Source organism: Capricornis sumatraensis, chromosome 23 (assembly GCF_032405125.1).
Source record: "Capricornis sumatraensis isolate serow.1 chromosome 23, serow.2, whole genome shotgun sequence".
NCBI lineage: Eukaryota > Metazoa > Chordata > Mammalia > Artiodactyla > Bovidae > Capricornis > Capricornis sumatraensis.
Window position 1 is genome coordinate 5,986,379 of NC_091091.1, and position 15,319 is coordinate 6,001,697.

At 35.8% G+C, this 15,319-nt stretch overlaps 1 protein-coding gene across 14 annotated transcripts in view; it reads left to right on the plus strand.

The window, feature by feature from the left end:
- The window catches only part of PCDH15 (protocadherin related 15), an 874,382-nt gene that overhangs the window by 368,220 nt on the left and 490,843 nt on the right, over window positions 1–15,319 (plus strand). For 13 of the 14 annotated variants that reach the window (XM_068961317.1, XM_068961319.1, XM_068961315.1 and 10 more), the window contains one exon: window positions 8,078–8,188. The exons of the other annotated variant lie outside the window; for it this stretch is intronic. In XM_068961317.1, coding sequence (XP_068817418.1) covers window positions 8,078–8,188 — 111 coding nt within the window. The remainder of the gene's footprint in view (window positions 1–8,077; window positions 8,189–15,319) is intronic. 14 annotated transcript variants of the gene reach the window in all.

A 15,319-nucleotide genomic window follows, 5' to 3' on the forward strand; every position in this document is an offset into this window, starting at 1 on the left:
TTTGCTTTTCTCTTTATGACTTACTTCACTCTATATAACAGCCTGTAGGCTGATCCATGTCTGTGCAAATGACACAGCTTGGTTCCTTTTAATAGCTGAAAAATATTCCACTGTATATAAGTACCATATCTTCTTTATCCATTCCTCTGTTGATGGACATTTAGGTTGCTTCCATGTTCTGGCTGTTGTAAACTGTCGTTCAATGAACACTGGGGTGCATGTATCTTTTCAAAGTATGGTTTTCTCCATATATATGCCCAGGAGTGGGATTGCTGGATCATATTTATTTTAGTTTTTTAAGGAAACTCCATACTGTTCTCCATAGCGCCTGCACCAATTTACATTCCCACCAACAGTGTAGGAGGGTTCCTTTTTTTCCCATACTCTCTCCAACACTTACTGTTTGTAGATTTTTTGATGATGACTACTCTGAGTGATGTGAAGTGATACCTTATTGAACTAATTGTATTTTTAAAAGTGAAAAGAAAAATTCAGAAAAAAAGAGAAGAATTTGTCTTCAAATATTCTATGGAATTTTTAATTTTAGAGAGCTTATCTTACTCAGAAAAATGCAGTTCTGTTAAGTATCATTCTGATAGTTTATTGAGAAATCTTATTATTAACAGATTGATAAGACTGTTCATACAATAGATTATCATATTTGTTTTCTTATCTTGATCTTTTATTATTTTATGCCAGACTTAGGTGACCTTTATTCTGCATTTCAAGTGCTTTTCCCCAAAGTAGTAAATATCCCTTATAGCAGTGTCCAGTGGACTGAAAGCAGCACAGCATTTTTATTAAATCCCACTGCCACTCAGAAGAGCACTTAGGACATTTAAGTAAAATGCTTGGGCTACTTCTTTCTTGGAGGTAGTAGAGGGGTCTTTCATCATCTCCTCCTCAGTAGATTGTCCTTCTTTTGTAATATGCTTGATTCTCTTTAAATTTTGAAGGAATTGAATAGAAAAAAAAAAAGAGAGAGAGAGAGAGAGCCATCATTTATTCTGTAATGTAAAGGGGTGTAATTCTTTTGAATTTCATGAATCAGGAAGATAAAATCACATTTTAAATGCAAAAAAATGTTTAACAAATCATTATCTCGAAGTAGTTTTGTATATAGGTCAAAGTACAAATTTCAGATATTACTAAAATATCTGGGCTAAGCAAAAATAATATTGCTTACTTTTAGATAGTTTACTAAAAATATCGCCTTACACTTTGATACTTTTTTTTTTACAGAATATATTATATGGGATAGTCACATGGCACCATAGTCATATTATTATTATTTAAAATAATGAACATTCATGTTTAATTCAGTTCAGTTCAATTCAGTTGCTCAGTCGTGTTCGACTCTTGCGACCTCATGAATTGCAGCACACCAGGCCTCCCTGTCCATCACTAATTCCCAGAGTTCACTCAAACTCCTGTCCATCAAGTCGGTGATGCCATTCAGCCATCTCATCTTCTGTCGTCCCCTTCTCCTGCCCTCAATCCCTCCCATCATCAGGGTCTTTTCCAGTGAGTCAACTCTTAGTATGAGGTGGCCAAAGTATTGGAATTTCAGCTTTAGCATCAGTCCTTCCAATGAACACCCAGGACTGATCTCCATTAGGATGGTCTGGTTGGACCTCCTTGCAGTCCAAGGGACTCTCAAGAGTCTTCTCCAACACCACAGTTCAAAAGCATCAATTCTTTGGCACTCAGCTTTCTTTACAGTCCAACTCTCACATCCATACATGACCACTGGAAAAACCATAGCCTTGACTAGATGGACCTTTGTTTGCAAAGTAATATCTCTGCTTTTTAATATCTAGGTTGGTCATAACTTTCCTTCCAAGGAGTAAGCGTCTTTTAATTTCATGGCTGCAATAACCATTAGGTTTTTGCTTAAAGTCTTTGTGTTAAATTTTGAACCCAGGTCTTTTCACTGTGAGTCTGTGACATTTTAAATTTACAATATACATGTGCTACTGAAGTTAAACAGAAACTTCTAAATACAATTACCTAAGACAAGGAAATAAAGTATATTGTATTTTTTCCTGTATTACTAAATATGCATATGCATATTTGTGTGTGTTTCTGTAGCAGGGAGGAATGAGTTTGTAGGAAACAGAGAAACAATCATCAGAGTGCTGGAATTTTACTAGGAGCAAATTAGTGTTGCTGTACTTCCCAGTGAAACTTATTTGTGCCTTGGTCCTGTCATTAGGACCAGGAAATATATATGTACGTGTTTGTGTGTGTCTCTGTGTGTGCAGGTCTCAAAACCAAATCTCTCTGCTTTTGAATTGAATTTCTAGTCCTTACAGTTGAATGGAGAATATAAAAAACAATATTTATAAATGTAGCATGAATATGAGAAGCCAAACAGAATCTTTCCTGATTATTAAAAAATGATGGATGACCAGAGTTCTCAGCTGAGAACAGATAATTCAAAGTATGTCATTCTCTGTTTCCAGATCATCTACATCTCTGGAACTCAACACCTCCTTAAATGGCTAGGGGAGAGGTGTTATTTTATCTCTATTGGTACTTATTCAGCTTCGCACAGGTTAATAAAGAGGGTCATAGGGGAATGAGTGTGCTCCAGAGAAACATGGAATTGATAGAGTCAACATTCTGTCTCCTTCTTTGCTTAAGTCAGTGAGAGTATGTGTGTTGAGGGTGGGCATTATATATGCCTCCTACACTTTTTCTCATACTTCCAGCAGTGATAAAATAATTTAAACTGCCATATATGCCCATTTACTCAATGGAGATTTGTCAGTTTAGTTACTGAGATACTAAACTGCCAGGAAGTTGTGAGTGGACCTTTCCTAATGGAGACCAGATGCTTGGGGCCTGTGGATATTAAAAGGCTTAGTCATCATTGGAATACCTATTTAATAGCACTAGGCAGGTAGAGGTCAGCATTTAAATTCTCATCACCCAAGTAAACCTGTGCTAATGTGTGCTTTATAGAGTAGTGTCCAAAATTAACAGAAAGTGGGTCAGGGACTTACTTCCAAAAAATGTAGGTGGCTTAAGGAAAAGGATATGACTGTGCTCCTACACCGGAGAAGGCACTGGCGACCCACTCCAGCACTCTTGCCTGGAAAATCCCATGGACAGAGGAGCCTGGTAGGCTGAAGTCCTTGGGGTCACTAGGAGTCGGACACGACTAAGAGACTTCACTTTCACTGTCATGCATTGGAGAAGGAAATGGCAACCCACTCCAGTGTTCTTGTCTGGAGGATCCCAGGGACTGGGGAGGCTGGTGGGCTGCCGTCTATGGGGTCGCACAGAGTCAGACACGACTGAAGTGACTTAGCAGCAGCAGCAGCAGCAGCAGTGCTCCTATACTCCTCTCCTTTGCTGATGAAACAAATCACTAAGGATAAAAGGAGAGGAAGATGAATGGTAGAGGGAAGGCGGGTATAGACTTTTCTTCCCCTCCCAACTCAAACAGGTCTTTGACGAAGTCCAAGACTGAGATACTGTTGATATGCATGAGCACACACACATTTATCTGTATCAGAGTATTGAAAAGTTATAGGATCTTATTTCCTGGTGATCTGATGACAGGAACAAGGCGCAGATATGTTTCATTGGGAAATACAGCAACACTAATTTGCTCCTAGTAAAATACCAGCACTCACTGTTTCTCTGTTTCCTACAAACTCATTCCTACCTGCTACAGAAACACACACAAATATGCATATGCATATTTAGGGACACAGGAAAAATTATAATGTAGTTTGCGAAACCTTGTTCCAACCAATTTCCTCTGAAATTATATTTAGAAGTTTCTGTTTGACTTCAAAAGTACATACATGTTATACATTTTAAATGTCACAGACTCAGTGAAAAGACCTGGATTCAAAGTTTAACATAAAGAAAGACTTTAAATAATAATAAATATTAGTATTTATTATTATATTTAAAAGTCCATCCCAATTTAACATAACTAACTCCCATATAAAGAAAAATGAAAGAATTGTCCATCTTAAAAATGTGTTACACGAGCTTAGGGACTTCCCTGGTGGTTTAGTGCCTAAGACTCATGCTCCCAATGCAAGGGGCCCGAGTTTGATTCCTGATCAGAGAACTGGAGCCCATGTGCTACAACTAAAAAGGTTCTACATACCTCAATGAAGACCTGGTGGGGTCAAATACATGAATATTTTTAAAATGTATTTCAAGAGCTCACTATTGAGTTGAGTTCACAATTAAATGACAAAACTCTTATATACTTAACTTGATCCTTTCTATCTTCTAGTTTATTTTTTCTCAAAGTAAAATCTAAACCTTCTACTTCAGAATTACCCAAGAGTTTTGTTAGAAATACAGAATGTTTGAGAATTCTGGAATTTGGAGGAATAGATATTCAGAATCTGAATATAAGTGATACATTTCTATGATCCTTATATACTCTAAACTTTGATAAACATTGTCACATCACCTTATCATATAGCAATTTAAAAAAATATATTTTCTTACTAAATTTTGCTCTTTTTTTCCTCCTTAGGTAGAACTCTAGAAATGTCATTAGAGCAGGGCATTTATTTGAGTTGATCTAATCCAATATTTGTCTTTTTTTCCCCCCAATATTCTATTTGTTAGAGGAAAAATAAAGAGCATCCCAAGCATTTACCTACATTTTGCTTCTGCTTTTTCTCATGATTATTATTCTATTTTTTCAAGACAGAATGCACACTTCATAAATAATTGCTTATTAATAACTTAGCTAATTTTAACACAAAGGCTTTTCATATACAATAATTTATAAACAGCATTGATCTTAAAGCTGATAGTCTCTTTATGTTTCTTGGAACATAAATATTGATGGAACTTCTAGCACATGGAAAATCTCAGATATCTATAAAAGAGTGATTTAGAAAATAAAAATCAGGTTTAATCAAAGATGTATTATAGGAGCTTAAGAACTTCCCTGGTGGCCCAGTGACTAAGACTCACACTCCCAATGGAGGGGGCCCAAGTTTGATCCCTGATCAGAGAACTAGGGTCCATGTGTCGCAACTAAAAAAATTTTGCATGCTGCAGTGAAGATGGATGTTCCATCCAAAAAGTGCTCTTAAGAACAATGACAATCCTTAATTAGCAATAAAATCCCTAATTACTAACTAATGTTAATAATAATTCTACTAATAACAATTGTCAACTAAAACAGAATCACAAACATGCATTACGTTACTTGACTAGAAACATCAAGGTAAGTATCTCCAGCTCATAGACTGAGATCCTTGAGAAATCTGTAAGGGAAAACAGAAAATACACAAATAACAAATGTTGTTTGGAAAAAACAATATATCATAAGATCAAAGATGTAATCCTAAATTGGATGACAAAGAAGATTTTACTGAGTCGGATTTATAGAATTTATAACTCAGAGAAATGAGGGATAGGATCTTTAGGCAGGAGAAAATTAAAAGCAAATGTCACCTGTAAAGAGTCATGGCATAAATGGAAAAGAGAGGGGACTACAAGATGAGGACACATAGACAGGAGATAATCATGTATCAAAGCGCTTTTAGCTGCAAATAATAGAAAACAATTTAAAGTGACTTTGCCAACAAAGTCATGGGTTATCTCTCATAACAGGTTGTTCAGAGAAGGGGTGGTATCAGGATTTGTTAAGCAACTCAGAGATATCACAGAAATGACCTTTTTCTATTTTCTGCTCTTCCATTTTCGGCATTTTGTTTACTTCTAGATTAACTGTACCAGTAGTTCCAAAATGACTGCTGACATTTCCAAGTTTTATATCCTTATAGAAGCATCTATAAGAAGAAAAGGGGGAAAAATATATTCCCCTGTGTGTCTCTCTCTCTTTACAATTAAGAAAAGTCCTTCAGATTATCTAGAATTAGATCCCAGGTACATTTCCAACAGTCACTGGTAAGGTGTGGAATGTCCAAGGTTGGAGTCGATTTGCCAAAACTCACTCTACTTAGGGGCATATGTGTCCCTGTTCAGTCACTCAGTCCTGTCCAACTCTTTGCAACGCCGTGGACTGTAGCCCGCCAGGCACCTCTGTCCATGAGATTTCCCAGGCAAGAATACTGGAGTGGATTGCCGTTTCCTTCTCCAGGCAACCTTTCTGACTCAGGGATCCCACCTGTGTCTCCTGCATTGACAGGTGGATTCTTTGCCACTGAACCACCTGGGAATCCCTGCTTAGAGGATAGCCTCCCCTAAAGCACAAAGCTACCAGCTACCTGAACTCACGGAGTTCTGACACCAAGAACTTTGGGGTAAGAAATCCACCATATATTTCATAACTATACTAAAAATTGATATATGGCTCTGTAGTAATTGTGTTAGACAGTTAATAACCCTGTAACAACACAATGAGTTGTGTTTTCTAGTGTATATGGCAATTATTTACTGAAGTATCCCCTATAACTAACTTAGATATTTAGATTAAACCATTTTTACACTCCCTGTCTTAGTTTAGAGACCTACAGGTCTCCCCAGGTGGCACAATGGTAAAGAATCCACCTGCCAATACAAGAGATGCAAGAGATGTGAGTTTGATTCATGGATTGGGAAGATCCTCTGGAGCAGGAAATGACTACCCACTCCAATATTCTTGCCTAGAAAATTCCATCTACAGAGGAGCCTGGTGTTCTACAGTCAAGGGGTGGCAAAAGTCAGACACAACTAAGCACAGACACACAATGTTTAAATAGGTAAAAATGTAGGGAAAATGTCAAATGTCTGTTTTTAGTTGTAAATATCTCACTTGGTACATTTTTTTAAAATTTGCATTTTAAAATGTTACTTCTTTAAATGACTGTATGCAAGAAGACTTGTAAAGTCAATTGCATGAGCACAAGAGTAAATCATTTAAAAATATGTTTCAATTGTGTGCTGAATGTGCGTATGTACCAGAAAGAGAGGGAGTCAGGGTGAGAGGGAGGTAAAGATGGAGAGAGCGAGAGCATGACTCTAGATATTGAAGGTTAATTTGCCTACATTCCCCTGAATGAACTTGAGATGGAAGATTAGATTGGAGCAACTGTTCTCACATTAAATTTCAGTTCCTAAGTAACTCCCCTTGTGTCAGCTGAGGACATAAAGACTCACAGACACACCAACACCTCCCTCCCCCCACACACGTGCATATCCTTTCTTTTTTTCTCTTTTCTTCCTTCCTTTCTGTACCTTCTTCCTCCTGCTTTGTCTTGCCTCCTCCCACCACTCCTTTCTCTGAAATATGTATCTGAGCATTTCATGTGGTATCTGCAATCACACACCCACCTACCACTACACAAAACAGTCAACCAAAAAAGTTCCAGTGCTAAAATAGACTATTTTATCAGTCTTCAAAATGGCACTAAAACATAAAAGTGATGTAAAATCTTTTTTAAGGATGAGAGACAGATCTTATAAATTATATCCTCTTGAGGAATGACTGTATTGTCTTACACTGAGAGTTGCTAACACCAGAGGAGCACTGGTTGGCGGCATTTTGGAGGTTGCCCTTATGAACTGCATGTTACCAAGAAGAAACACAGTCTCTGTTAGGGTAAGGGCAGCAGATCTGAGGCTTGGAAAAACAAACAAAAACAACCTATACCACATTCTTTTTCACAAAAACACAGTTTCAAGTTAATAGTTATATATCTTTAATACAGTACTTGAAAATATGAGAATATAGAATGGACTCCAATGTCATAAGGGAATATTATGATAAATCATAAATTGTAATAATTGAACTCTTTGGTGATTAAAATAATTGTGAAAAGATGATATGGTAATAGGGAAGATCTTCAGACATCTGGGCTTAGATTTAGATATATTCTGGGGATGTTTATGTGTAACTCTAATAATATGTGAAAAACTATCGCAAGAAGTAAGTTTCCTAGATATCATCATCAAAGTAAGACCTACTGATTAGAATGACAAATTTTTGGAAATAAGAACATTAAAGCTGAAGCTGACATTCACATTCTGTTTTTAGATGATGAACATGTTGTCTATAACTTTCAAGGGGACTAAGCTGAAATATCAGATTATCTAATTTATCTTCTGTTCCACTGATCCCAGATGTGTATCTTATTTGCAGGCTTCCAATGACACTTTTGAAATTCCCCTCATGTTGACTGGAAATGTAGTGTTAAGGAAGAGACTCAACTATGAAGATAAGACTCGCTACTTTGTCATCATCCAAGCTAATGTGAGTTATCAGTTTCTCTTATTTCTCTCCTCTGAATTTATGAAATACAGAACTCACCTAGAATGCATGTGCTTACTATAAGTTTACAGCCTCAACAAGGTAGCCCTGCCCTCAGTGTAATTTGTATATTGTATTCTTCTGGATGAGGAATGGGGTGGAATAGAATGGGGAGATTATCCCCACTCACTGTATTCTCCAGTCTTGGACTCACTCAACCTCTTGAATGATTTGTTTTTAGCTCATACTGAAGTATTTCTCAAAGGATGATTGACTGAACAACTGCAGCAGAATCACCTTTAGTGTTAGTCACTTAGTTGTGTCCGGCTCTTTTTTGTGACCCTGTGGACTTTAGCCACCAAGGCCCTCCATCCATGGAATTCTCCAGGCAAAAATAGTGGTGTGGGTTGCCACTTCCTTCTCCAGAATCACCTTGGGAGTGCGTTAAAACTGCAGATTCCTAGACCCAACCTCAGACCCTCTGAATACAAATTTCAGAAGGTAGAAGTGGAACACTTGCAATTTTATTAGCTCCCCAGGGAACTTCAAAGTACACTAAAGGTAGAGAACTGTTGAATCATTTATTGAATCACTTACTGAATCATTTATCTTTTACTACTGGTTGCTCAAGACGTATAAGTTACTATGAACATGATCTTTATATGTGGGCAGCAATTACAAAACCTGAAGAGCGGTTGCTTGTATAATGTTATTATCATTATTATCATCATTATTTTAATAAAATTGTTAAATTTATGTGATTCAAGGGTTGATTTGACAGTTCAAGTATATCACCAAGGACTCAGATTCCCTCTGTCCTTAAAATCTATCCTTCTTGAAACTTGGTTGTTTTTCCAATGTTTTAGAAGAGAAAGAAAAAGTATCCTCCACCAGTTGTCCTTAACAAGCTTATATGCAACCAAGTGTCCCTAAGTGGCCATGTTTTCTCTTTTTTGGAGATATTTCAGTAGAAAGAACATAAATGTGTGTGTGTGTGTGTGCGTGTGTGTGTGTGTGTGTGTGTGTGTGTGTAGTATACTTGTGGTGGTAGTTATAGTTAGAGAACTAGTTCTTGATGACAGTTTGCTAGGCTTTCATTCAAAAATATTTTGTTTTGTTTTGCTTTGTTTTCCAATTTGGTTTGTCTTAGGGCTCAGTAGCAGAGAACAGAGTAGAAACTGCAGATATAGGAAAAAGTAAAATCTATTAAAGAGAACCCTTCAGAATTCTTCAAAAACACTGAAACATTTTTTGTTTCCTATGTAAAGGAAAATGTGAAGAAAAGACACGATTTTCCTTTCTGACTCAAAATCTCTACTAAAATTTAAAGGAAAGTCAGATTGCTAAGAAATGTATTTGAAAACTAATTGCTATTGTGTTATTTAAAATGAGTTTTTAAAAAGAAATATAAAATAAAATAAATCGTCTGACCTGTTGTCTACTTTAAACTATCTATGAAGACATCTGGGACAATTTGAATCCAATTTGCTAGACTACTCATAACTGGGAAAGACAGAAATTTTTGGCATTTCAAGGATAAACTTATGAAATAACAGGATATACATGGAGCTTTGAAAGGAAGAAATGGAACTGGTGAGAAGTTAAATGACAATTTGATTTTATCGGTAATGAAAGTGAAAGTGTTAGTCACTTAGTCTTGTCAGTGTAACCATATGGACTGTAGCCTGCCAGGCTCCTCTGTCCATATGAATTCTCCAGGCAAGAATACTGGAGTGAGTTGCCATTTCCTCCTCCAGAGGATCTCTCTGACCCAAGGATTGAACCCAGGTCTCCCACATTGCAGGCAAATTCTTTACCATCTGAGCCATCAGGGAAGCCTTTCATCTGTAATAGCAATGTTTATATAAATTTAAATTCTGCAATACAAAATGTGAATACTAACTACAGGAAATTATATGATTTTTTGTGTTTTCAGATTATATCCTTTCAAAAATATATAATATATCAAAATTTAGGTATGTTACGATGTATTCAACTGTACTTAAGTTTTTTTGTTTGTTTTTTGCCATAAAATTGATAGCTAATTTCAGGATTCTCATGAGAGGCAAGGAGTGTAGTATAGTGATAAAACCATAAACTTCAGAACCACATTGTCCAAATTCAAATCCTAATTCTGCCCTTGCCTAGCTGTGTGAATCTGTGTATACTCTGTATGTCAGTTTCCTAAGCAGTAAAAGGGCTATATTAATGAAACATACCACAAAGGTTTCTTGTGAGGATAAGCAAGTTGGCAAACAAAAATGTGCTGAAACTAATACTTGGAATATATTCTGATATCATTACAGTGTTACATAAACTTCTTTAGTACCAGTACTTGGTTGTGTATGAATAGATAATTATTGTATATATGCATGTACAAATGGCAGATTCTTTACTGTCTGAGCCACCATGGAAGCCCATATATACATATATATACATATATTAATATATATGCAAGTATACTTTTCATCTTAGTAAATAATGTCATATTGTCTTCCAAACTGTTGCAACACGTCACACTCCCACAAGTTATAAAGAAGAATGCTCATTTCCTCTACATTTTAGATGTATAACATATTTAATACAGTGGATTATTGGGGCTGGAAAGATGTTTCATGTTTACCTGAGGGTCAGTTTTGAGCTTCTCTTTCCAACTCCGAATTCAGTGACCTCATTCGTGGCCATGGTGGGAGATATTTACAGTACAGAAAGTGACAAACGATTCAAGTCATGTTCTCTGGTGCCCTGTGGGGTGACCGTGGCTGTGCTGGCATGGAGCAGGATCTCAGTTCCTCAACCAGGGATTGAACCTGGATTGCAGCACTACCCTGGTTCTCATCCCCTCTGGAAAGGAATTTCAACAAAGAGATGGAAAACAGTGAAACAGATAAACTGTTTGTTAAGAGAAATATGTGTGGATACATGGTGAGTAGGCTCAGCCAGTCATATCCAGGGGAAATTTAAATCATTTATAAGGGGGCAGTCTTCCAGGTCTTTGTTTGCCTCTGGCCAGTCATCCTGCTTTGACCCCATATCTGATTTGTCTCCAGGCTCTCCCTATGTGTGCAAGCATGCTTTTAGTCAAGATGGATCTCAGTGTGAGGGGCTCTGCGAAGTTAGCAAAACTATTAATTGCCTAGCACTCTCCTCTCCTAAGGAAACTCTGTGCAGGTGTAATTTGGAAAATCTCCCTGACCCCAAGGATGAGAAATATGCAACTTCCTTACCTTTTACCAAACCAAGGCTTAACCCCTCTTTGACCCTGAGATTACTAATACCTTACAGTATCTACAGGAGACAAAGTATGGCTTTTCATCCTGTTCCTGTTGTCATTTCTATCTCAAAGTATAAGCAAGAAGCTACTTGTAAATATATAACCTGGAGTCCATCTATCTCTTGCCTCAGTCAGGGCTTCTTCTTTCAGCTGGTTGTTAAGCATTTATTGCCAAATATATAAAATGTATATATATATTTGCTTTCCTAGTGATTCAATACAAAGAATCTGCCTGCCAATGCAGGAGACATGGATTTGATCCCTGGGTTGGGAAGATCCCCTGGAGAAGGAAATGGCAACCCACTCCAGTATTCTTGCCTGGAAAATCCCATGGACAGAGGGCCCTGGTGGGCTATAGTCCATGGGGTTGCAAAAGAGTCAGAGTTGGACATGACTTTGCTACTAAAGCAAAAACAACATCATAGATCTATCTATCTGTATGTATACAATTTATATTCTTATATTTATGTAGAATAATGATATTTATATATTTAAAATTATTCTTTTATAGTCTTTTTTTATTATTGTATTGATGTTAACTAATGTACAATGTAAACTGTGTCCATTAAAACCCTATATATTCTCTAAACGTCATAAGGAAAGTTGAAATATGAGCAATCAATGTGGACTTCAAAGTAGATGATTTCTAAGAGGCTAGAAGTCTCATGATAAATTACTAAACATTACTCAGCATTGGCTTTGCTTTGCTTAAAGTACAAAGATTTGATTAATTTGCAAAACAAATCATTCAAATTTCATGTAGTTGTGAGGTTTCTTTTTATGCATATGAACATGTTATTATTCTCAAATAAATTGGAAGAGTTTTGGGAGGCCCACATTACAAAAAAGCTTGTCACTTACTTTATTTAGAAATTTTGCAACATTAGTACCCACACCATTTATTTTAAATATAAATAGAAAATGAGGCAATGATAAATTCTAGAGAAAAGGAGAAAAAAAAATCTAGGAAAGGAAGTTCAGAGAAGTACAAAAATCAGGGGTTTCCTTTTGTTGAAACTTCTGATACACTCTGTATTAGAATTTTGATCTTACCCTAAAACAAACAAACAAAAAAATTAGACTCATTTCTATACATAGATAGTTTTAAGTGAACTCTTTCTCTTTTTTCTTTTTTTTTTTCCATTCAAGAGCCCATAAATTATTGTCAGAAAGAAAAGGTTTACATTTAATTAAGACTCATAGCAAGAATACTGTTTGAATTATTCTATCAATATCAGTGCTATTCCACATTTTCACATCAAAAAATCTTGAGAAGTGACATTAGCTATCTTTTGTAACAAGATACTATATTATACATATTTGTTGAATTAAAATAAATAGACTGCTAAATAAAAATAGGTTTATTTGGGATAAGAAGTTTGGGGTCTACAGCCCATGATGAGTCATATGCAAGTCCCCACAAAGCAAGGGAAGGAAGAGAGAAGGGGGAAAGAAGAAGTTGAGAGAGTTAGAGTAAATAAAGAGACCATGGCTTTTCATTGGCTGAGTTGTTGCCAGAATAGAAGAGGTGATAAGCTATGCTGTGCTTGCAGACTGTGAGAACTCCCCCTTCTGGTCTCCTCACTATTTAATTAAGTGAATTTTTTGCAGTTCTTTGGCTGACCTAAAAATTAAATAAACACAACACAGATTAACAGGAGAAAAAACAAATTTAATAATGTATGTGAAGCAGTCTTATTTAAAAAAAAAAAAAAAAAGAGGCTGAAAGAAATGACCAAAGAGAGCTGTCATTTAGACAAGAAAACTACAAATCTGTAAAGAATTTGCAAAGCAAGGGGGCATGGGCTGAGAATATCAAATTACTGAGTAAATAATGTGGTAGTTTTACACAGCCTCTTGGCCCCTAAAGTGTCTATTTCTGGTGATAATGATGCTTTCTATCCTCCTGGACCAGGGAGAGTTCTTTTCACATGGAAGATTCATGTCCTGCTTTGCTTTCAGGGAGACAAATATTGTCAGAATGTCCTCCTTGCACTGCTATTTCTTAAGAAACTTTAACATAAAATACTCAGTATGCCAATGTGACATATTATAAGGAGACATATCCTTCTCTTCTTCCAAACATTTCAATTATATAGATTTGGATATAAAAATTACTTTTCAGAATAACCCTTATCCTGACCTTTCTTCATGTCTACCTCACACTGATATGTGGAATAAATACTAATTTTACAACCATTGTTTTTATTTCTGCCAGTTTCTTGGGCATATTCTGGAGAGCAGGACTGAAGTGGAGGAAGATAGAGGTTTAAGAACTATTTACAAAATTTTCAAGTAATGAAGGCATGTAATGATACTATTTCTATTTATTAGTACACATAAAATTTAAGAAAATTTAGGTAAGTGTCTCAAAAAAAGAAAAAAAAAAAAGTTTCAAAGAAGAAAAGAAAGAACACACTTCTAAAGTGATTTAGACCAAGGCAAACTTGTTGCTACTATTTTCATTGTTGAATAAAGAAATCCAAGGTGTTAAGTTACTAGGATATGTTTTACAATTCCGGTTGGTGATAGTCCATCTTTCATTAGTGAAGGAAAGCAAGACAGACACCTCCAAGGTCTTAGATAACTGAGTTGGGGTCAAAAGACTAAGGACAACTCTAATTATTATTATTATTTTTAAAAAATTTTCTTTCTCTACTGCAAATACCTGATAAAGTAATGAAAGAGTATGTAATATATATATCTATGAGTGAGTCTGGTGGATGCCTCTAGTCCTTTTGTTAACTTCAAACTACTTGAATACTAAATATGTAAGTGTTAAAAGTCTCTTTATTCCAAGGCTCCTATGATATTGCCAAAAATAAATCTAAACATCAGCATTATTTTTTCTTTCGAACTTTTTATTTTGTATTGGGGCATAGCCGATTAAATGTGATAGTTTCAGGTGAACAGCAGAGGGACTCAGCTGTTCCCTCATTCTCCACTAAATTCTTCCCCCGTCCAGGCTACCACATAATATTGTACTATAAAATAGCTCCTTGTTGGTTATCCATTTTAAACACATTAGTGTGTACATGACCACCTCAAGCTCCCCAACTATCCCTTCCCTCTGGCAACATAAGTTTGTTTTCTAAGTCTGTGAATCTCTTTCTGTTTTGTAATGTAAATAAGTCCATTTGTATCTTTTTTTTTTTTTTTTTTCTTTTGAGTTCACATATAGGGGATGTCGTACAATATTTCTCTTCTGTCTTGAACATCAGCATTTTTGTCTCATATTTTTAATAAAACAGGTTTCATATGATTTCACAGTATTTGTTAGAGTTCACATTTTTCCTGGCTCCACTTCACATAACCAATATTTAACTTTTATACAGTTCTAAATATAGAGCAGATACTGAATGAATTAGAAATTAGCATTTATCTCTAGTTTGATCAAAGAATAGTGAGCAATTAAACTATTTCACAGCAGGAAAGCCTTTCAATTGAGTTGAAGGAATTGAAGTCTTACTTATTATTTGATGGTTAGAGGTGTTTATTGCCTAGATATTTTCATAGTTGAACTATTTGCAGTTTTATTACATTGTTTTGTGAAGAAGAATGGATTATGACTGAGTTAGTTGTCTGTGAGCTATTTATAAGATAAAATTTATTTTGAAGTTCCACTAGGCATATATATCTTATTTTTGAGTCAAACAAACACAAAAACCAGTTCTTGCTTGCAATACATTGACAAAATTTTCTACTTATTTAATAAATAATTAATTAAAAAACAATGAGGGGCTTTGATATATCGGGTATCAGGATACAATCAATTTTGTTATGATCCTGTGGGAGCGGAGGACTGGAGGCTTTGAATGAAGATTGTCGCTAAGTGTTCAGTGACAAGGTCAATACACCTT